The sequence below is a fragment of the Strix uralensis genome, chromosome 3 (genome assembly GCF_047716275.1).
Source record: "Strix uralensis isolate ZFMK-TIS-50842 chromosome 3, bStrUra1, whole genome shotgun sequence".
NCBI classification, from domain to species: Eukaryota; Metazoa; Chordata; class Aves; order Strigiformes; family Strigidae; genus Strix; species Strix uralensis.
This window is the reverse complement of record NC_133974.1, coordinates 77,063,604-77,088,279: the sequence shown is the minus strand read 5'-3', so window position 1 is coordinate 77,088,279 and position 24,676 is coordinate 77,063,604. Positions and strand designations below refer to the sequence as shown.

Here is a 24,676-nt window from a genome sequence, read left to right as displayed (position 1 = left end):
CTGCCAACTCTTCACATCTGCTCACAGAGCCTCCAGACCCTTTTGATCTTCTCAAGATCATTTTGCAGTATAGCTCATGTCCACACAGGTTAACATGGACAAGGATAGCGCTCGTGTCTATCTAGAAATTTTTCAGTGGCTTCATGCATCTGAGAAGCAACACATCAACTAGTGTGTCTAGCATATTTAGCAGGGAGTTCCTTTTGTCACTCTCATGCTTGTCACCAATTCTGGGTTAAATTTTTGTTTCTTACTAGTTCCACATATCTGTTCCTGCTAGGACATGTAACACTACATGCAAAATGACCAACCATATTCTTTCCTGCAGAGGGGCCATTTTCTCCTGGGAAATGTGCATTGAACTCTTCTGTCTTTGGACATCCCCCACATACAGTATGAATGTTACCATCTCAATGAGGTCTCTCTGATTACAGATGTGTCTCAGCACAGCCCCTTTGTTCTGCACCTCTCCTTGTACCAGTGAGATGTCAGCTGGCAGCTCCCTGAGTTCAACCCATCCCTCTCTTGGCCTCGTTTGTCAGGAAAATATAGGCCAGAGTCCTGCAAATGTAGTCCAGTGCCTGGGTTGAGGCATCATGGTCAGTGTGCTAATGGGTCTGGCCCTGAGAGCTTTCAGGTTAAAGAAAATCTGACATGAAAAATAGCTCTGCCAGTGCTGAGTGTGTTCAGTGTGTTCAGTGATGGGTACTTTTTCTGTATGCTGCTGTCCTGGTTTTGACGAGAATGGAGTTAATTTTCATTGGAGTATTTCATGCCATGTGATGTCATGCCCAGGTGGGCGGCCTCTCTCGCTCTCTCTGGCTCTCTCTCTCAGCTTTTCGATAGGGGCTTGCATGCACGCCGTCTGCTTGTCGGGCTGTGTTGTTGCTGGGGGGGGGGTGGTTGTCACACTCGGTAAGCCACTGCTGCATTTTACCCGTTTTCTTTTTGAACTCACTATTGTTACTGTTGTTCTCTTGTTATATTTAGTAAATTCTTTCTTTTTATTCAACCCACGAATTCTCTTCTTTTGACCCTCCCCTATGTTACCGGAGTGGGGAGGGGGAGGTGAACGGCCAGCCATGTGGCATCTGGCTGCCGGCTGAGTTCAAACCTCCACAGTTTTTGGCGCCCAACGTGGGGCACCAAGGCTTTTCTTTTTGTTTGAGATAACAACAAAATGGGTAAAATGTGGATTGCTTGGCTCCTTAAGATCTTATCACTTCATTTGCAATACGAGTTTCCCATGCTGTTGCTCACCTTCCGTGAGAGGTGGGTTAAGGTTTTGTTTCTGTTGTACTATGTGATGTTAATCTATGATAGCGTGCAGTCATCGGTCCTGGGGCTATTTACAGCTGTGTTTGAGAAATTTGGGGAGTTCAAATATCTTTGGAATGTTGACAAAAACATGTTTGCCGTGCTGTTAGGAGCTAGTGTTTTCCTGCATGTGATTCAGGTTTTGTTTATGGTTAAGATAGTATTTAAGATTAACCAAGTAACAGAAACTGCATCCACTACAAGCCCAAGGACAGGCGCTGCAGCTGAACCAGAGAACCAACCCACGACAGTGTTAGTTGCTCCCATACAGAAGAAGAAATACACAAAAAAATCCCCTCACAGTGTACAGGGTGATGATGACCCAGTGCTGGGCTGGATGTTCAAAGGGAGTGTCCCCTCTACACACCATGCAACTGATGCCACGTGGAGTAAATAGGTTGCATTAATCACACAACGGGTTCGAATAGGGAGCCCCAGCCATCTGGGAATATTGGAAGTGATCACAAATCAGCCAGAAGGCAAAGATTTTGGAATGGCACCAGAAGAAGAGGTAGCACGTGCTGAAGAGACCCTACCATATACTGAGTTACCGGATAATGAGAAGCAATATGCCCTGTTTACCGACGGGTCCTGTCGCATTATGGGAAAACATCGAAGGTGTAAAGCAGCTGTATGGAGCCCCACACGACAGGTTGCTGAAGCTGCTGAAGGAGAAGGTGAATTGAGTCAGTTCGCAGAGGTGAAAGCCGTCCAGTTGGCCTTGGATATCGCTGAGCAAGAAAAGTGGCCGGTGCTCTACCTCTGTACTGACTCATGAATGGTGGCAAATGTGCTGTGGGGGTGGTTACAGCAGTGGAATAGAGCAGGAGTAGAGCAACTGGCAGCGCAGAGGCAAACCCGTCTGGGCTGCTGAATTATGGCAAGATATTGCCGCTCGAGTAGAGAATCTTGTTGTGAAAGTACGCCATGTAGACGCTCATGTACCCAAGAGCCAGGCCACTGAAGAACATCAGAACAACCAACAGGCAGATCAGGCTGCCAAGATTAAGGTGTCTAAAGTAGATCTGGACTGGCAACATAAGGGTGAACAATTTACGGCTCGCGGGGCCCATGACTCCTCAGGGCATCAGGGAAGAGATGAAACATATAGATGGGCTCGTGACCGAGGGGTGGACTTAACCATGGATGTTATTGCACATCCATGAATGTGAAACATGTGCTATGATCAAGCAAGCCATATGGTTAAAGCCCATTTGGTATGGAGGACGATGGTCAAAGTATAAATATGGGGAGGCCTGGCAGATTGATTATATCACGCTCCCACAAACTCGGCAAGGCAAACACTATGTGCTTACAATGGTGGAAGCAGCCACTGGTTGGTTGGATACTTATGCCGTGCCCCATGCCACTGCCTGTAACACCATTTTAGGCCTTGAGGAGAAAGTCTTATGGCGGCATGGCACACCAGAAAGAATTGAGTCAGATAAAGGGACACATTTCCAAAACAACCTCATAGACGCCTGGGCCAAAGAACATGACATAGAGTGGATATATCACATTCCCTACCATGCACCAGCCTCTGGGAAAATCGAGCGATACAATGGATTGCTGAAAACTACACTGAGAGCAATGGGTGGTAGAACTTTCAAACACTGGGATGTGCATTTAGCAAAAGCCACCTGGTTAGTCAATACCAGATGATCTGCCAAGCAAGCTGGTCCTGCTCAATCAAACCTCCTACGTACCATGGATGGAGATAAAGCCCCCATAGTGCGCATTAGGAATACGTTGGGGAAAGCCGTCTGGGTTACTCCTGCATTGGGTAAAGGTAAGCCCATGCGTGGGATTACTTTTACCCAAGGACCTGGGTGCACTTGGCGGGTAATGCAGAAGGATGGAGAGGTCCGATGTGTGCCTCAGGAAGATTTGATTTTAGGTGAGAATAGCCAATGAACCGGACTGTCAAATAGCCCTGTTATTGCAATTAGAGCCTTGGAACATCTCCATGCCACATCCAAAGCCTCCTGCTTTGGACTGTCTTAACAGGAACCCGAAGTTATGGACTAAATGAACTCAGTAAACATTGTGGAAGGATGGCCCATAGACTAAGGGAATGATATATGTGAGACCTGGGAAAAAAAGGGAGTGGTGATTCCTTAAGATGTATTTGGAAACCTAAGCATAACGTCAGTGGTATGGAATAAGGGGTGGAGACTGTCCTGGTTTCGACGAGGATGGAGTTAATTTTCATTGGAGTATTTCATACCATGTGATGTCATGCCCAGGTGGGCGGCCTCTCTCGCTCTCTCTGGCTCTCTCTCTCAGCTTTTCGATAGGGGCTTGCATGCACGCCGTCTGCTTGTCGGGCTGTGTTGTTGCTGTGGGGGGGTGGTCGTCGCTCTCAGTAAGCCACTGCTGCATTTTGCCTGTTTTCTTTTCGAACTCACTATTGTTACTGTTGTTCTCTTGTTATATTTAGTAAATTCTTTCTTTTTATTCAACCCACGAATTCTCTTCTTTTGACCCTCCCCTATGTTACCGGAGTGGGGAGGGGGAGGTGAACGGCCGGCCACGTGGCATCTGGCTGCCGGCGCGTTCAAACCTCCACAGCTGCACTCCCCGTCTCCTCTTCCTGTACATCTAGTGAAACTGTTTGGTCTTCTCTGTTCACTAGTTACAAATGATTATTTAGGCTGCTGGTTTTTCGATCTATACTTCTGCCCAGCTAAGCCCTACTTCCTTCAAAATGGAGAGGGTTTTTTTCTGAGCGATGAACTCAGACTCATGATAACTATCACATGAGAATATTACAGACTGAATAAACTGCACATTGCATCCTGCCAATGAAGCAATTTATTAGCAAAATTTACTTTAAAAATAGAGCTACTCTGGGCCCTGAAGTTTGTTTTAAAATAGTTGTATTGCTAAAGCAGAAGAATGGTATGAGAGCTGTTACTTAAATGACATCCTCTGGCTTTTTGTGCAAGCTTCAGGCCCAGTAGTGGGTGGGTTCTAATAACTCCTTTCCCAGTAAACCAGGTACATAAGCCAGGTTAATTACAGAAAATGAAAACTGAACAGGCTGTACCTAGCACACTGAAATTGCTAATTTCAACTGTTCTGGTCTTTTGGGCACATAAAAAGCTTTTTTTATTATTATTTTGTTTTCTTTTTTTTTCTTTTAAATCTTGGCTAAGCTTACTTTTATTCAGAAGGCTGAAATGTCTGTGAAGAGAAGACTTCAGTCTCTTGAGTAAAATGTACATTAGCATATTCCATAAAACACTATGTGCGAGCCAGATCTTGTATTTTTTTAATCTTATATAATACATGCAGTAATGTGAAGTGAGCCATATTTAAATATTGTCAAAACTTTGAGAGAAAAGTCAGAAAATACAAAACTAGTGTTTTGTCATGCAACTATGACTGTTCTTCTTTCTCCATAAAGTCATAAAGTGAGGATTCAGAGCCAGATGTTATAACTTTCAATTGCCATTTCCTTCAGTGGAGGTTCCCAAGGTAATTGCATGGCAGCATTGCCTTGTCATTGTCAAACATAGATTTGAGTCTGCTACAGATTGTTGGTTTATATTCTGTAAATTCAAGACATGGGATTTATGGTTTTCTGTTTGTAAAGGAGCGGTGGAGAATTATCTTTGGCAGTGTAATATTTTTCTGTGTAAGATCACTAAGTTAGGCCAAACTCACAGCTTATGATTCTGAGAGACATAATTGAAAACCCAGTTTTGCATTGGTCATTATATCCATAGCACAGAAGAGTGTGCAGTTTTCTTGTACTGCTTCAGGCCCCTTCCTTGGGGAATCTGCCATAGATTCTGCATTACCCTTGCACATGGCATCCTCTGGTAGACTCACAAATGACTATATCATCTGTTTAATTTGACATGACCCACTATTTAGCACAGTGGGGTTATTAACACAAGAGAGGCTTTCAGCTCAAGTGTAATATAAATAAAAATAAATATTATATCACCTTTGCACAACTAGGTGCTGCATACTTACATACATAACCAGGATTTTCAATCACAAAATAGCTTGTCCTGACAGCTACCAGAGATGGGGGAAAACAAACAAACAAACAAACAAACCAAAAAAAACCCACAACCTGTAGAGGGACCTGCAGATGAAAGATTAAGCTACAAATGGAGATTTAATTTTCCATTTATTATGGGTCAGATGCTGTCTAGGTTTGAGGTCCTTGTTTATCCTAGCACAGACAAGAAAACTGAGGGCACCAGGCAAATTGTCTCCTCCTCAGGAATTTTCTGCATGAGTTCAATACAGGCTCTGCATAAACAGCAAGTGCTCCAGCATGCTGTGTGCACAGGTCAGGTTGTGAGGAACCTTGTACTCTTTATGAAACTCCAGGGTTTCACATCTAGGGTTTAGAGAAATCATTCTTCAGAGTTTTCAAATTCAAATCGATAAGGCAAATGTGCAAAAGTGTTTTCTGTTTCCATTTCTCTTTCCTTTGAGGAAAAGAAAAGAAGCTGACATTATCATATATAATATAGAGCAGAATACAGTGCCTTTGCAAATATTGTGTAGTTAAAGGTTAATTACTTTACACTTTTCTTACATTACTTAATAACATGCTTTGGGAACAGTGGAGAAATTCCCCAGAACATCAGTCATTGTGTAGTGTTGAATTTCCATTCCTGTGCCATTTCATCTGTCAGAAAATAAAACGATCCTTGTAATTTTCTTGTTATTGCATGATCTTTATAATGAAAATTACAAGGCTACATATTGCAGAGTAAATATAGTGCTCTTTGAGAAATATTTGTCCTTTAGAAGATGAAAAGGAGGTGGCTGATGGTGGTTTTCTTTGTTCTTGCTATCTGTTTGCTATCCTGATCTTTTGTTCCTCGGTTTCAACTTTCAGATAAAAGCTTTTAGTTGTTCATTTTAATGTGTTAGTTTCAGATTATCAGATTTTTGTCCATTTCATTTTCTTCCCTCATACCTCACACCACAGCTTATCTGCAACATCCTTAACTCCTTAGAGACGAGGTAAGTCATTTTACAGTCTTATATAGTGACTACTTGCTGGCAGGACATGACCAAGCAGAGTGATCCTGGGGCGGCAGTGAGGCTGGCCATGCCATGCCACACCATGCCGTGCCAATGGGGCACACCGCGCAGGGTCAGCCATGGCCCTGTGATCACTGGGGAAGTTCCAGTGCTGGGTCAAGCTGAGGTGGAGCCAGGAAGGCAAGTCAGGTTAATGGGGTACATGGCCATGGCCCAGAGTTGGCTGCAATGCTGCTGCGGCATTGCTCAGGTGCAAGGATGGAGTGACAAACTGATTCAGATTACAGAGCTGACTGTCAGTGTGACCCTGCCAGTATTTTTAAACGCACTTTCCAGTAAGGCTTCTTAAGAAGCAGGGGTGGCATCATTTGGTGTGTACAAGGGCAAAAGCAGGCAGGGTGGCACTGGTCTGTCATCTGCTGCCTCATTTATTTGGCATCCTGTTTGGATGGTTCACTGAAAATATCATCTTGCACTAAGTGAAAGTCAAAAGGGCAATTAAGATCTTAGGAGCCATTAGGAATAACAAAATGTTATTTCTCTGTGGTAAATCAAGAGCACACCCTGCTCTGCACATGCCAAGTGCAGTTTTGGTTATTGCCTCTGAAAAAGAAAGTGCAAACTATTGTTTAAACATAGGGCAGCAAAGACGGCTGGAGGTATGGAATAGTTTGTGTGTGATGAGATGCTTAGTTTTCTGTTCTGACAAGAAACATCTGGATCAAGATGTGACAGAGTTTTCTAAAATCATTAAAGGAATGGAAAACATTAATAGGGGCTTACCCATTCTTATTGTGTGAGAACTGGAGATAGCCATACAACTACAAGGCAGCAGTTATAAAGCAAACAGAGAAAACTCACCCACTGCGAAGTAAACTGTGGAATTTATTGTAGAGACCAAAAGTATTCAGGGTTCCCAAAGTGACTAGATACATTAATGGAGAATTCCCAAGAGTGATGAAGGAAAAAGGTGATCTGGTTGCATCCTCTATTGCAGAATGTCCCTAAATTGCAGTCTCCAGATAAAGATGATATACAGAAATATTTAACTCTTTTCTTGTTTCTTATGGTTTTCTTATAGCATCTGTTATTGGCCTGTGCTAGAGACAGGATACTGAGAGAGACATGGATTTTTTGTTAGGGTCAGTACATTTATCTGTAGTACTTACTGCTAGCTCCATCTTCTCCCAAACCAAAGATATCTTTACTTTCCCAGAAGGGGAATGAGGAGGGAGAGGAAGGAGGAAGAAGCAGTGCTGGATGTTTTCTACCTTTTGTGCATAGTGGAGCTCAGTGTTGCATCTGTGTCACAAGTGTGTGTTACGTCCAACCAGTATTGTGAAGAGCACAATTCAACCCAGTCCTTTCTTGCTCTTGCTGACCTCTCAAAGATTATTTTCCCAGCTTTTTCTAGCAGACAGTAATGCTAAGACCGATGGTTCTACAGTATTGTCAAGCCTATTATTTTGTGGCCAATACAGACGGATTACTGAGACCTAACTTTGAAGGTAGTTAGCTTTTCAACTATTTGGATGGGGCATTGGCTCAGCTGGGGAAAAAAATGCAGGCAATTATTTCTAACACTGGGTTTCTTCTTTATCTAATGTGCAATTTTCTGAAATACTGCTGTGTCTTTTATCAAGAAATAGAGGCTAGCTGGCTTGGAAAATCTAAGATAAGGAGTCTCCGAGGCAGTAGTAATTGGTTGTGGTAGATTGGGACAAATTAGAACGGTGCTCGGCAGAATTATTTACTGTACTCTCTACATGTCACTTATTTCAGCCACTTCCATCATGTTTTCCTTTGTCTCTATTTATTTATTTATCTATTTAATATTAAGATAGTCACTGACATTAGCTTACTTTCCTGCATGAGACTCTCCTGAATAACAAAGACACAAAGCATTAGCCCGAAACATAAAAATGTCGCATGTTCTCTTAGATTATGCACAGCCTGTCTTTAAATGTTAGCATTAACCTTCAGTTCAGTTGGATCTGTAGATACAAGACTGAAAAAAATGCAAACTGACATTGTGGAGTATTTTTTTATTGCAAATATTTATGTTTGTCTTCAGATCATATTTTCCAGGTACAGAAAGAAGTTAGGAAACCATTATTAGAGTTGTTGGAGATTCAGTTGATTAAGCACCTGTCACCTGAATCAGTGTTATATCATGGCTCTTCTAATTCAGTGGCCATTGCACAAAAAAATGTCATTGTACCTTTCAGATGTTTGCTACCTTGATTTGTTATTGTCCCAGTGAAGGAGGATATAGTCCTAATGATCTCAAGTGTGCTGTGTTCCCACAGCCCACTCTCCATCAAATTCCAAAAGTAACAAAAAATAAAAATAAAACTAGATAATGCTCCACAACCTTCAAAGGAGAACAATAAATAGAGAGAGAGAAAGAGGAAAAGAGAGAGAGTGAACAAGAAGATGTGCATACACATGCCAAAGTATTTGTTGCAGCAGAGTTAACTTTTGTGTTCAATGCCACAGACTGCTTGATGGCAGCCATACTGTTCACTCTTTTATGACTGCAACAGGTGTGAGCAGAATTAAAATGGGGAAATGGATGAAAAACCCATGAATGTAGCACCCATTGATGCTATATTCATGCAACCCCCTCAATGGGTTGTTGCATGAATGTAGCATCAATGCGTCACAAGTTAGGCATAACTAGTAAAGCAGGGAAGAACTCTCTAAACAGAAAGTCACAGGCAACTGTGGAAGCAGAGATAGGAAAATGATCAGTGACAGCAATCTGTAGCCAAACATCAAAAATCCTGCTTTGCTCTTTTTCTCCTCCTCCTGTTTCTCTCAATAGACATCCATTAAACTGCAATAGGATTTCTGCTGGCCAGTTTGTGTCTTGTAAATTGACAAGAGAGGGGAGAATCACTTTGCCCAGAATCCCTGCTAAATTACATGAAAACAGGATTTATGCTGCATGTAAACTGTGTAAATCCAGTCAGCTTTTAAGTGGAAACCAATTTTATAGTGTGTAAGTATCATTGATTTGTTAATCTGACAATTTTTTTAAACAAGCTCATGTGGATTAGCCAGTTCTGACTGTATGTCTCCTACAAGTCATTTGAGTGCTGGATAGCTTGGTGAATAAAGCACTGGAAATTAACCTTTGAGGCCTCTGTCTATAAATAAATTATTGATCCTTAAAAAAGAATCAGATAATCTCATTAGATATAGTTTTCTGTAGCGTGAGTCTAAATCCTGCCATACAGAATCATTTATCATAATTGAAGATCTTTTTCCTGAAGCAGACAGGAGCAAAGCTACAATAGAAAGCAAATCCTGCAGGAATTGGTATAGAAGAGCAGTATGAAGAATTTCCAACCAATTTGATGCTTAAGGGATGTTTTGTTTCCCCTCCAAATAATTCTAAGGGCTTTTAGCTTTTATGTATGCTTTTATAGCTGTATATCTAATAATTCTCAGTCAGGGAAAAAAGTGTCTCTGAAATTTCATGCACGGTGGTAGTCTGGAGCCAGTCAGAAGTCGAAGAAATGAATTTCTGATCCATGACATAACAGACACAAGTGGAAAATACATAGCAAGCGGTGTAATAGTGAAAGGCAGAAGTGATACAGAGTTCAGTACTTAACATATAAATGACTGCTCAGAAGTACTCTACAGAAAAAATAATTAACGTGTCAAAAGGTAAGTGTACACACAGTGAGACCTAGTGTTGTTATTTTTTACAACTGCAACTCAGTGATCTACTTTCTAAGGAAAGTCAAGCGAGCATTTTAAGTACATGAGAAAGAAAAGCTGAACCTTGTGGTTAGTTTCAATAACTTGACTCTCCATTTTGCAAAAATAAAGAAAAACTACAGGGCACTCATGCCTGGGCTCTGTTTCTCTGTGGCTGGGCAAGGGGGAGACTGTGGTGGGGGGAGGGAAAGGGGATTCCTGGGGGAACACCAGTTCTGACTTGGCTAATCAGCTTGTTTAAGTGTTAGCATCAAGGTCAGAGATGTTCCAGTCCTGATTTCTAGTGTCTGCATCAGCATTCATAGTGCCAAGCTATGTGACTCTAGGATCCCACTAGGTATAAATTCTCAAAAATATATTTTCCTGATTGGAAATGATTGATACAGAAATACCTGTACCCAAGGCAGGGGGCAGGGAACATGTGTACCCCCCTCCCCAACCCTCTGCGGTTGGACTCTACACCCTGTGGGCTTTCATATATGCAGGTAGTAAGGTTGGAGTTTTGCTCCTATACCTGTCTATTCTGGCTTCAAACTCACAGCTTAGAAACACTGCACTGTTGAAAGAACACAGAAAAAACTGTAGCTGAGGGAAAAAATGTGTGTGCTCAAGATATGGGAAGTAATTCAAATATTAGAAGAAATAGTGTCATATAGAGTGTAATTTAATGAAGATATATTGGACTTGTGATAATGGAATTATTGTGAGTTTAAAAAAAACATTAGACAAGACCAACTAATTACAAGGCATAGCATATCTCTGTGTAAGGTGGTAAAGATAAAAGATGTATGCTGTTGCTCTGGATTAACTTAGAAGTTATTTGTGGCCATGTAAGTAAAGACTAGAAGGAATATCCTCTAGTGTGGTGCGGCAGCTGTTCTGTACTAAATTGCTAGTGTAATCTCATGAAATTGCTTGCACTAATTCACTTCAGCGTACCGATGAGTCTGATGGCATAATGCTGAGCTGTGGGGGTTCTCTCCTGCCCTGTACATAGCAAAGCATATCCATTTTCCCCTGCGTTCCTAGTCCAGCACAGCCACTGAGCTTGGGGTAAATCGTAACAGCCTTGAAAATTTATGACCACAGTGCAAGCACAGCATCCTTCTCTGACCCATTGAAAGGGCCTATCTACCACCTAGCAAGGTCTGTGTTTTCTCTTTTATGCACAAGGGACAAAATTAAGTCAATACATGTATCAGCATGATGACTAACTAGAGTAGAATATTTTTCAATATTTTTCAGAAATTTGGGGGTATTTAAAAATAGATATTCCTCCACCAGGTAGAAATTGTGCAGTATTCCTTCACTGGTACTAATGTAACAGTTTTATCCCTCCTGATTAAAGTGTTTATCCCTGTTGATTAAAAAAACCACACTGGACTGGACTTCAGCTATACAGTGAAAAAATGATCAGGAATTTTTTTGTTATTCTGAGTATTTTTTTTTGAAGTGTTGCAGAAAGAGAGCCGGATGTTAAAGTGTTTTGTTTATTTCATAGGCAAATAATACGTCGTGCGCCATAAAAATGGATAGGCCATCTTTGATGTTCATTGACAGATCCAAAGCAAAGCATTCTTTATGAGAAAACACTGCATTGCTAATAAAGTGATCCCAACAGCCGAGCTTGTGCTGCTTAATTTGTTTCCATGGAGTGATATTATAATTCTGACATACTGAAAAATCGCCTCGCAGAGACTCATATTGCATTTGTTGCTGAGTGCATCTTTGATATAACATTTGTTATTGTAGCGCTTGGGGTGTCTTCAGAGGAGTAATATTCTAAATGAACCTGGCTGTATTATCCCTTTAATGTAGAGTAGAATTTTGCATTAAATTTTCAGCTTATTTCAAATGTGTTTTGCCAGCTATTCATCACTAGTGGTCTGTTCAAGAAGAGGGACAGTATATCAATATAAAATCAGAAAAATCCTTAACTCTCTATCTTTGGGGAACCTCTCAGGTTGTTCCAATTCTTTTCTGTTAGATGAATAGACAGCATGATCTCTTGTATTTATTCCTGCCTGTCAGGTTTTTTTATAGTAGAAACACGAATCACTGTTTGTAATGCAGGATTAGCCTGTCTCACACAATGTTATTAGAATTAGACCTGACTAGAGAGTGACTTAATTTCTTTTTCTTCTGTATTTAACTTTAGTTTTCATCCCACACCAGCTTTTGCACTCCCAGGAACACTCTGCCTCTTATGTTAGAGTAAATATTGAAGAACATACGTATTATTTGTCTGGATTTGCACAGACGAAAAATGAGAGCAGTATGTAGCTCCCCCTCTGCGGGCTTCTGTGTTCTGAGCTGCCAGTAAAATGTAAAAAGATTGTACTATGATGTCCTATTAGACCTCAAGACTGGAAGGACAGTTTGTATTGAACACAGGCATTTTTCATAATTATGTTGCCTGCAGGGTTACCACCTGCCCTAATTTGATCTGATTAAGGTGAAATGCAAACCCGTCCTCATTTCACAAGTGGAACTTTGCCATGTTCCCTCACAGAGAGCAATAAGATACGCATACATGTATTGCTGCTGTGAAGGAGGAAGAAAAATATTAGAATTAGGTAGCAATTAAGATTTCAACTCCATTACGAGAGTGCAGGTCACTTTTAGACAATTGCTTCATTCTTTACTCTTCTGGAAATGGTTTTCTGTCATAAAATCTCTATGAAAAAGAGAAAATCATAGCCATTCATCCAGATATGTCTGTACTATTCTGTGAGACATAATATATTCCATGGATTTTTAAAATTCTCTTTTGGTTGGATGGGCTTATTGTCCATGAACATTTATTTTTAGAGTAGCCTGGGCTTGCCTTGTAGTCTGAGTCATTTATGTAGCAATTTAAATATTTGTCTAAGCTCTCAGTGAAGGGCTCATGTTGAAGTCTTGTAAATCCTGCACAGATTAAAGGAATAGCATTTTTTATATACTGTTTATACAGAATGACGTCATATCCCAGGAAAAAAAAGAAATGCAAAAGTAGAAAGAAAAGCATTGCTGTTTCTGGGTCACTGAATATTGTTTGCCATTCTCCTTTCTCCAATAATAATTTTGTGCATGCTTATGCATGTGTGAGTAAAAGAGTGAGACCTACATGTGCACATCTTGGGTTTTCTGTCAGATTTTTTTCAGCTTGGCATATTGATTTTCCTGTACTGTGGACAGAAAATGACCTTTAAAAATTGCATTTTAATATCCTTGAACACTAGTTTGTAATTAAAGGGATGGAAATCTGTGTTTGTTCTCTAGCACCTGGCCACATCTTTCTTGATGGTACAGTGGTTTATTCTATATTACATAGTTTGTGTAATAACCTCACTTGGTAAAATATGAGTGAGATGGAAATTTATTGCAACATGAATTGCTGAAACTGTTCTTTCTGTTTATCATTCCCAAAATTATAGGAGGACAGTTTCCTTAATTCAACTTTTAGGTATAAAAAGAAATATTTACTCTCCAAATCTGATTCTCAACACTTGGGCTTTACAATGTACTTCTGTTATCAAGCCATCAGCTGGAAAATGGCTGTGTGAACTTTGGTTTAATTTCAGCTTAGAAACCTTTTAGCGTTTTCTATATTTCACCTGCTTAATTCTGGCATTCAGAAATGACAATCTTTTAAAGACTTGCCCTTCAGTAACTGGCAAATGCAATTCTATAGTTATTTTTGCCTTGTGTTGACTTTTATTCAGGGATAGCTGGATTTTCCCTGAGAAGACAATCTCCTCTCTTATAAAGTCTCCACCACATGCTGAAAGCTCCTGACCTCTCACTTGCCTTCTCAAAGGTACTGATCATCATCAAAGGCCAGTGCCAGCATGAAGGTGGGAATTTGAGAGAACAGAGTTTGCTTTAGAGATTTCAAGTACTTTTTGAATAAAAGATGAGAAAACCTTTCATGAATTGAGCTGATTGAGCTAAAAACCTAGTGTACTGAGAGAGAAGAGCTCCTTTCAGCCCAGATCCCTGCAATGAGATTTTCACTAGAAGGTTTATATGGCAGAAGGTATTGAGTATTCCAAAAGAAGTTTAGAGCACCTCTGTTGTATCTTGACTAAAAAAAAGAAAATCACCTGATTATGTTACGAGCCTTAGACTTGCTGATTTTCTGACTCTGATGTTATGAAGAAACTGTAGGAGTAAATTCTGTTAATTAAGAAGCATTTAAAAAAAAAAGAGTTGTTTCTGTAAAATTTAATTGGAAAAAAGTCAGTACTTGCCTGGAAAGAAGGGAGTCTCCTTTTTATTTGTGCTTCTGGAGCTGCTATATTTGCACAGTAAAGGTTGTAGTTCAGTTTTTCATTATGGATAGATGGCATGGATTTTGTTCTGTTGCATGAGCGTAGTATTCACTGATTTTACTGAGAATTGCATGGGTGAATTTACGCCTATAATTTAAACTGGAATATCAAACAACCAGATGGTACAGACTATTAGTCAAATATGTTTGTATTATTGCATGGTTGCCCTGAAGTCTTAGTCTCTTGGGCAATACTGAATTTCTTCTAGAAAATTTCCCCCCTCTGACAGACTCTTTCAACAGTTTGTCACATAGCGGCTCAGCATACACAGAAAACTGCCAAAAATAACAAGCAGTGGCATGCTGTCATTGTGCAGCTCAGTGCAATTCAGGGTTTGAATGCTGATGTGACTAAACAGTACTTGTTCAAGTCTGGTTTAAATATGCAAAAAGCAAGCAAGGACGGAGGTTCTAAACTAAAATGGCAGGTCAATATTCCTGCTGATATTTTCTGATGTAAAGATTAAAAGAAAGACCCTAGTAAAAAATGGCTAATGTGGTTCATTACTTCTAGTCATTTGGCTTTAAAGCATCATTTAAAAAGTCAGTAGCAGCACAGTGAAGGCCAGAGTTGTGTGCAGTGTGAGAAAGCCAGGCCAGCAGAATTTTCTCTAATCTGAGATGCTCTATTTGCTGCCAGAAGTCAAACTTTATGTGATCTTTTCCCAACTCTACTGCAGTCCCTTTGCAGATTTTTTTCACAAGTACTTCATGAAAGCAAAAATACCTTTTGTATCTTTGGATGATTTTGAAATTAAGTGCATACAAACAAAAATGTAACCCATTCAGTTGGGCAACCAACATCTCTGGTAACTGGTCAGAACAGGACAAATATTCTGTCCTGACAATCAAGCTTTCATGGAACTTTCTTGTGTTTTAGCTTCAACAGCCTTTTTGGTAGCAAAAAAATGTATAGGTCTTTTTACTGACTTCAGCTGTCAGAAGTCAATCAAGAAAAAAGAAAATTAACATAATACTGTTTGACAGGTGTATTAATCAGGAGAAAAAGGTATTTCAATTCTGAATATTTTTTTTTAAAGCAAATAAATTTCTTATTGCAGATTAAGCTTTGAAAAACGGGTGCTTAAATATATCCTTTACTGGCACACAGTCTTTTTAACAAAGTACTGCATTTTGTGTACATAGCCAATTTTTTTGCCAGTATGAATATGTGTAAGCACCATTGGCTTAATTGTTGCTATGCTAGTTTGTTTGAGCTGAAGAACTGCCCCACCGTTTGTAGTTTTAGAGAGACTTTTAAAGACTTACAGCAAAGACCTTCACCATTTTGACCCCTGGGTATGTAAACCATGTGCTAGTATTGCTTGTCATTCTTTTTGGTTTAGCATTGCCCAACTGCAGAGCTGAGCTTTGCAGTCTAAATATATGCCTGCTGGCTTTGAAAGGACAGAATTCAATACTTCCTGCTTTTGAAAATATCTCCTTTTATATTTTTTCCAAAGGAATCTATATTATTGAAACACTCTAATATGTCTCTTTACAGGCATATATTTGTTTTATCTTGCTATCTACTTATCTAGATTACTGTACAGAAAAATATCATCTGCAAACGGATGTTATCGAAATGGCATGAGTACAAGTGAAGAACACCATGTCATTTTTTACTTTACTTTTTTGTTTTTACTGGATATGTTATTTCTTACACCAATTGTAAGGTGGCCAGTATAAGATATTTGGGTACTGAAGAGTTGTCTCCCAATTTGTAAATATATTGCTGACTGCAGTCAACAGTATATTTACAAAAAATAAATCATCAGATGTTTTAGTGTGTCCAACAGACTGAATGCTTCTTGCAGAATTTTGAAATAGATCTATAGCTAAGACATATCATACTTGCTGAGAAAAGTTCTGATACTTGTAGGTAAGGCAAGGGAATAACCACTGTGTATCTGTTGAACAAGAAGTTGTTTGGTTTTCTTTCTTGGGGAAAAATGTTCCATGACTGAACCTACCCCAATCATAATAGATCATCAAAATAGGTATTGGAAGCAGAAGTACAAGTTAATGGGTCAGAGGACTTCAGTTTGCAAATGTGGCTCAAATGCATGATGAATATTGAGAATTCAGAAGGTAAATGAATATGGCCCTTTGTTAATAATAAATCAATAGGTAAACCTAGTGATTACAAGCTGATTTCATGAGAGGGTTTTGACTCTGATGTGTGATTTTATGATTAATGGTGGTTAGCACTAATTGATCTTCCAGTGAATCCCCTGCATTTTAAGACCTGCAGATGTAAGACTTGGGACTTGAGATGGCAAATTACTCACAGAACAGCTTTATCACCTTTCTTTCTTTAAAAATTAAGTCTTTCTTATACAAAGGAAGATATCTGTAAGCACAGTGTAGTCTACAAATTAATGGATCGTTACGTTTGGTTACATTAGAAAATTATCTAACAACAGAGGAAAAAGCTTCAATAATTTACTATTTACAAAAGCGTTGCTCATGAAAGTTGTAAAAAAAATTGTGAGAATGGTTATAATAATATACTTCTGTGGGATCTGTGAGAAAGCATTTCTACATGTTTCACAATGCACAAGCGCAAACAGTATTCCCAAAATGGGCTTATGTGCTTATATTCTGTAAATTACATACTTGATAGTCTTCATAATATCTTTTTTACTTTTCAATAAAATATTCATGCATTCCAGACACTCTTCTTAGTTTTGTCTTTGTTCACGTTCACATAGCATCAAAAATGAGAAAAGGTCACCCAAAACATCAAAACATTTAATTAACAGTGAGGTCACTTCATACTTTGAAATCATTGTCAGTTCCCATAAGAGTGACCCCACTGTCACCAGCACAGGATTGCTTTGCACTGGAAGAGACACAGACAGCAGAAAGGTGTATTTTTTACGCCAGTATTCCAATTAGTTGAACAGGTTGGAAAAGACTAGGAAAATGACTTAACAAACAAATGCACACTAATTACGGGATTTCAAACCTGTTAAGTTTTGTGTGACAGTCTAGCCCAATTCCCTCTTCTCCCTACGCTGTTACCATTCCCATTGCTATCACACTCGGTGCAGGGCTGTGCTCTTCCTGTCATTCCTGCTTGCTCAGCAGAGTGGGCTGGGCTGGGCTGGGCTGGGCTGGGCTGAGTTCACGTATCCTGCGTATGAAGTCCCAGCTGCTGTATCCCACTGTAGCTAGAGGCTAGCTGAGCTCTGGATGGATGTCTGCTGTAACAGGCACCTCTGAGCTGCAGGCAGGCTTCCCTTGCCACCATTCCGTGCTGTGCACGCACAGCAGGCCAGCATACACTTGCCTATATATATATAATCGTTGCTATATTACAGGCACTGCTATTAGAGTGCTGCATTTCCAAACTTTTAGAATATTTTTTTGTGAATATGGAACATTTTTCATATCTGTACTCAAGTCAAATATGATTCTATGCAGAGCAATCAGGGGAAAAAAAGACACACGTCCATTAATTTTCTAAGCATGAAGTGGTTATTCTCATGTATTTGAAACATTTTTTCAGTTGCAAGCTCAGTTTAGCAATTAGCACTGTGGAAAGATATCCTTTGAAGGACACTGATAGATATTCTTGCATGGTTATGTTCAGAGCTCACAAAAGGGTATGTACTTTTCAGAATTAACAAGTGTTGATGCAGACGTAAATTTTAAGTGAGAGAAGTGGAAGTTATACTGTGTTCATCATGTAAATGTTAAGTTTGCATGGAGCTAAATATGATGGGAAAATTTTCTTGCTCAAAGTTAAGCATGTGCAGAAATGATTGGGATTTCAGCTGTTGGGTGAAATTAAGCTCATCTAACCTTAAAAGCCTAAAAGTTACTTGTGTAAATCTTACCTAGTCGCCTTAGACTCCTCAATTAATGGAGATAAGTGGATATCTTTTTTGGCCTGCCTCAGACGATGGGAATTACCCTGTGAAGGTGTGTATTTCCTTCTATTGACCAAAGAGGAAGGACTCATATAGCCAATAGTTAGATGCTGAAATTCAGTGAATTGAATCTCACCCAACTGTACCATTTGGGGAAAGATGAAATTTAAAATGCAAAGCAGGAAATAATGCTACAAATGTACAGTAGAAGATGTAGCACATAATGTAATAGCAGAGATATATATGCTTGTAACTACAGTCAGTGAAGACATCATATGATTTTCTATAATTCTCTGAGGCTAAAATTCAGCCAGGGTCCATCCCAACCCCCAGGCAGGAGCAGGGCAGCTGGGGGCACAGGGACAGCCCCAGCCCTGGACAGCAGGCACCTCCCTGGGGATAGGGACAGGCTGAGGCTGAGCCTGAACATGAGCCGGGGGTGGGCCTGGCTCGGAAGGGCCCATGGCTGGGCAGGGCAGGGCTGTGGGAAACTGGAGACCGGCCCTGCTGCGGGGCTGCTGGGGCAGGGGCTGATGGCCCCAGGGCTGACATGGGGTGCTGGGCCCTGCGGGAGCCCCGGGGGGCTGGACAGGGACAGTCAGGGCTGGTGGTGCCATCAGGGCCCTGGCATTTGTATTGGTTCTCAGTCAGCTGTATTTGTAACGGCAGTCATTTTTTTGCTTTCATTTTGCCAGTTTATGTAGTATTAAAGAGTTGATTTAATTTTTCCTTTGCCTTCTCACTGGAGAACATAAGTCACATAACATGATGATTCTAAGCAAAAACAAAACCAGAAGCTAATTCTGTCTGAGAAAAAAATATGTGAAGACTTGGGTAATTAAATTGGTAGTAGTTTAATTACAAGTGTGGCTGTAAATGTGTGTTCAGACCAGTTGAAATCACCATATTTATGATGTTAGGAGACATTAAACTGTTCTTCCTATATTTTGCGTCTTTATTCTTCTCTTGGAGATACATATATGAACAGATTAAAATTATCTTTATATCTTTATGAAGAGAATGCCACAATGTAAATTGTAAACTTATTGTTGCAAATTTCTGTAACTTTGAATGTACCTTTCATTCATAAGTGCAGCATTTGGACTTAAATAATAAAGCAATATGAGAATCAAGCAACAACAAAATTATACAAACAAGTAATCTGGTGTATGATGGAACATTGAGAAGCAAATAATATGCTTAAATTTAAATTAAGTAATAAATGCTTAAATAGAAGCAATGAAATTACTTATGGTGAGTTTATAAAGCTGCTGGTGCTTTGAACCGGGTATCATCCCTTCATAACTTAGTTTCCTGCTTAGACTCAAGCCCATTTCCAAAACATCACATTAGTTTTATGGGTCTTACTGCTTTGAGGTCAACAGAGCTATGTCAGAAGAAAAAGTGGTATAAAAATACTAAAGATTTGCATCAAACTTCTATTTCTTAAATCTTGCTTTGCTTTCACAGTTAGCTAAAACCTGTAACATCAATGTAGCCAAGAACATATGAAACACATAGGTTTAAATATCAGTTGAAAGAGGGAACTAATAAACAATTTAGCTGCCATTTTATCAGTCTGCAGATGTCCTCACTCCTAAGTTTTGGCTTCTGATTAAAGGCAATTGTCCATGGTTTTGCATCATTTCCTTTTAACACTCTTATGTGCAATTGTTATTGATTGATTTATTTAATATTCCTATGGTTTGGTTTATGTCTGTGGAAATGTCATGTATGCCTGTACTTTTTCAAGTAATAATTGGGAACAGGGAAATGGAAAGTTTCAGTAACTGCTGAGACCATTGATTATAAAGGTTTCTGTACTACAGAGGGCATAAAAACTAATCCTCAAAGCATTCTACACAAAATAGCAGGAATCTGTAAAATGCAGATTATTTATTCCATGTGACATGAGCTAGTTGCACATCAGAGACTTAGAAAATACGTTTTTCTTTTAACCTTTGGTGTGCACAGTTTGCCAGTGAAGCCATTGGGTGCTGTGCTTAGCTTGTAATAATTTTCAAGTCTCTCTGTGTGGTTGTATATACATGAATATGTTGATAGATATATATGGGTCATTTTGTGGGTGAGATGACAAATAGTTCTTAATGCTTTTCAACAGAATAAGTGTTTTTAAATATCTTTTTATTTTTTGAATGTTTATTTGTCTATAGTCTTTGTCTCTAGTCACAGTTCCTAGGCAGGAATTTAACATCATCCAAGACTTTCAAAACTCCCAGATATTTAGTAAAAATGAGTCACAGCATTGGGGTGTGTTTTACAAAGGTCTGCTTACAGAACAGAAGAAATTAAAGTAGAAATAGGAAATATCAGAAATACATCCAGAAAAATCCAAAAAGAAAAGATGTTTGGATCTTACTTCTGTTTTCCATGTTTCTTCTTTTTTTTCCTCAAATTATTGTTTGACAACAATTGTTATTGTTTGACAACAATAATTTCCATTGTTCTTCAAATTATTGCTTCTGTAGTGTGAAGATCTGAAAGGACTTCTAACAGACAGCATACTGTTAATGTGTGAGCTTAATTTAGTATTGCATGCATTTGACATTTCCGAACTCATTGTTGCTGGAAAGCATCATGCCAACAGTGACATGGTTTTCAAGCTCTCTCTCCTTCTCCTTTGCTAGTAACTTCAGGATTTCTTGCATAATCAGCTTTCAAGATCCAGTGAAAGTCTGGGCTATGAAAAGGTTGAAAACTAGATTGGGCAAGTCTCTGAAAAATACACTATAGAAAATACTGTATTGGGAAGAGGATGCAGTAGTGGACAACTAGTAACACTTAAACATATGGTTTTATGTATATGTCTATATATATCTTCATACTTTTACATATTTTTTTACAAACATCTTTTTTTCTAAACTGTTTATAGTCTCTAACATGGAACAAAGAGAGGATGCATGTAAGCAGTTCACATAGGTGAGATTATATAAATTATGCATGAGGGCAGAAGGGGATGGATTTCTGGGAGAAATAGGCATTCAGGAAATATGATTTCAAGAAGAATGGAAAGAGAAAAAGTTCTTGCTAGGCAAGAAAAAGGAACCTTTCCCATCTTAAGGGATTTAGTGAATAATAAATTGGAAAGGATAAGAGGGAAGAAAGAAATGATTGGTTGAAGAAGAAGCTGTAAGGACTAAAAAGAGACAAGCAGAAAGCAGTTTAGCTGGCGTTACAAGGCTAACATCTGTCAAAGATTAACATGGAGTATTACATGATATCATAATTATCCTCTACACTTAGAAATTCCTATAGCAGTGTATAATCAATGCAGATATTTTCAGGGGAAATTACATGTGGAAAAAAAAATTAATAATTACTTAAGGGCTTGAGTGTAAGGGTTTTTTTTTTTATGCAGTGAGTTCTGATCTGAAACACAGAAGTCAACAGTTCTGGACGTCAAGTCAGGCCTTAGATCTAGAAGTTAGTGAGGCAGTTAGAGTTGATACATCCAGGGTTTGGATGAGCTGGAAGATGGAGATGTAAATCACAGTGAAAATGGAGAGAAGAATGCTGCATAGCAGTGATTCTGTGGTGAAAGTAGTAAGGACGACTTTAAGTGCACTGAGAACAAGAAACAGAATAAACAGTGAGAGCCTAAGCATGGGGGAAGTGAGGAGAGAAAATTAAAGGTGATACAGGTGTTGTGGTCCTATAAGTTGACAATAAAAACCCATTAAGAAAGAATCACTTGGAGCTAAAACTCACACATTCAAATATGTAAATTTCCTTGTGTGCGAGAGGAGGGAAGAGGTAGATGGAAAGAAGCCTATAAGAATATCATAGGTTTTATTAAATGGGAATAAATAGTAATATTTAATAAGAGACAAGCCATTAATAGATAATTCTTACCATATGCCTAAATCTTGGCCACCTTAAACCTTGGCTACCTTTAAAAGGGTTTGCTGATGAAGTTGTATTGATGGTGCATTCTCCACCTGTACCTCCTCTGAATGTAGATGAAGCATTTACCAGCAAGAAGCTGATTTGTATATAATTTAAATCCATTCCCTAAGTAGAAAAAGTTATACCAGTAGAAGACTTGTACTAGTGTAATTCTGTCTAGAGTAGGGTTTTTGCCTTTTTTAGTTATGTTGCTTGCAAGTATAAGGGCTTTTCCCTTTGTATCCCTAAGACAGCTATGCCAACAGAAGTTGTGAGTGCAAGCCATGCCTCACTGGCTTTGAGCGAAGCCACAGTGCTGATGGAGATTTCCTGACAACTGTCTCCAAAATCGTTTGCATCCTTTTAATGGCAGTCATTAAGAGTGAGAGGTAAATATTTGTAGTTGCATCAGCAGAAAAGCAGGTTGATAAAAATCATAGTTCCTCGCATGTTCTGGGGAGAACTATGCTCTTAATGCCTTTCAGTGAATTTTCTCTGTTCACAAGCAGATGCTTCAATTTATGGTAAGAAAAATGAAGCCCAGATTGCTTTCACATCCTGCACTTCTATCCCTTGCCAGAAATGAGTCTAGTAGTGTACAAAAGTGAGTAGCAGCCTTGGATTTCATCACCAGGAAGGTAATCACAGTCTGAACGGGTCAGTAAAGTGCATGGCATCTCGCAAGACATTTTCTTTCTTACTGGCTGCTACAGATGTGAAAGTGTAGCCACTGAACATTAATCTGATTGCAAAGTTCTGGCAAATCGCTCCCCTGCCTGCGTGGATAGTTTGTGCATTACACCTGTGGGTGACAACTACATATTTGTGAAATGGGTTATATTTGTGACAACCAAAATTAAAGTGATCTGTGGGGCCTATGAAATCCTTCAGGGAATCAGGGAAAGCCTGTATTGCACTTAGAAATGAGTCCAAACCTGGTGTGTGAGTCAGAATTCAGCTTTGGGCAGCTCCAAGATTTTGATGTGAGATCCTCTTTTAACAGGCTTTTGGCTTCCAGTGAGGGACTGGCAGTATCTGGCAGACAGTGCTGCCCTTTTCATCTTGCTTTTGTTCGCAGTCCTTTGGGAAAAGGGCTAAAATATTCGGAATATAACCTTTCTAAGCATTCTCGGTAGCATGCTCGGAAATGTGGAAGGATTATTTGATAGATGGTTTTCAGCATTCTGGTGCCTGCAGAACCATGGCTAATCTTTCTAATCTTCTTTATCTAAGGTAATCTGTATATTCTATCCTCTCTACATCTATGTATCTTATGATGAAACTGCACTGACAGGAAGCTCTAAAATGCCTATTTTTGTTTCTTTCCAACAGCTGGCTGTCCAGACTCCTTGATTAAAGAGCTTCATCACTTCAGGATTCTGGGAGAAGAACAGGTGAGTTAGCATCTCAAAGACAGCGCCTTAATGTCATGAAAGATAGACGCTAATGAGACAGTTTCATCTCTCTCAAGGGAGGCAGAGTGTATCTCATGACCCCCAGTGACCTGAGATGTGGGGAAAAAAGCACACAGGAGATAAATATGAAAAATTTTTTTTCATTCTATCCATCAGCTTTGACAGGTTATTAATTGGTACATCTGCTATCTGCCACAGCTTTTCAGCTTTCGACTCCAGCAGTAAACAGGCTCTCTATAACCGCAGATAGACAAACAATCTGACTAAGGGATTGATACTTACAGCCACTCATGATATTATCCATCTCTTTTTGTGGCCTTTCTTCTTTTTTAGAAGTGTGTTTCTCATTCATAATCATAGCTGTGCTTTGCACTCAGAAAACTTTTTCTATAGAGGGATCTTAGGGAAGCATAAGTGAAGTATGCTTTACAACACTCACAAGATGGTCATAGTTATTATTTTGTCAATGAAATTAACGTACACAGATATTGAGAAAATGGCCTTAAATTTTGAGAGACAAATTGAATTTTCAAATGCCCAATACTTCTGAAATTCAAGTTGTCTTTGTCTCTGAAGTATCTCTCCTAATGTACTGGTTATAAAGCCTAACTGCCTGACATAGAGTTGCATGTACTAGGGACTGAAGACCTCAACATTAGTGTGTTGTACATGAGAATATCTGTGTCTTTTAATGACCCTGGCACCAGGGGACCAAGCTTGTATGAGGGCTGTGACAGAGGTAGGAGCAGGTCCTGAAATGTTAATTCAAAGTCTAGTTTCTTAGTTTTTAGATCAGATTATATTGTCAAGAACACCCTGTTGATTTTCCTTTCCCCATCACTCTCCCTTTTTTATTACAGTTAGACCTGCTGGTACATTTTCTGGACTTCCAGTTTTCCTCCACCAGCCCCCACTTCAGTTGTTACAGAAAATCAAAAGCCAAATTTGTCAGGGATTCTGCTTTCCCTCAGCAAGAAAGCAGCATGAAGGGGAGTGTGGGAGGGTTTGTCTGACAGGAATGGAAAAAAAGACAGAAAACAAGACTAGGCCAAAGATACTGAAAGCAGGAATCTGGTGAGATTGAGGGTTTAGGAAGA

The 24,676-nt window shown here is 39.4% G+C and overlaps 1 protein-coding gene across 2 annotated transcripts in view; it reads left to right on the top strand.

Moving 5' to 3' along the window:
* The window catches only part of PRKN (parkin RBR E3 ubiquitin protein ligase), an 809,695-nt gene that overhangs the window by 654,081 nt on the left and 130,938 nt on the right, over positions 1–24,676 (top strand). For both annotated transcript variants that reach the window (XM_074862988.1, XM_074862987.1), the window contains one exon: positions 23,497–23,558. In XM_074862988.1, the coding sequence (XP_074719089.1) occupies positions 23,497–23,558 (62 nt within the window). The remainder of the gene's footprint in view (positions 1–23,496; positions 23,559–24,676) is intronic.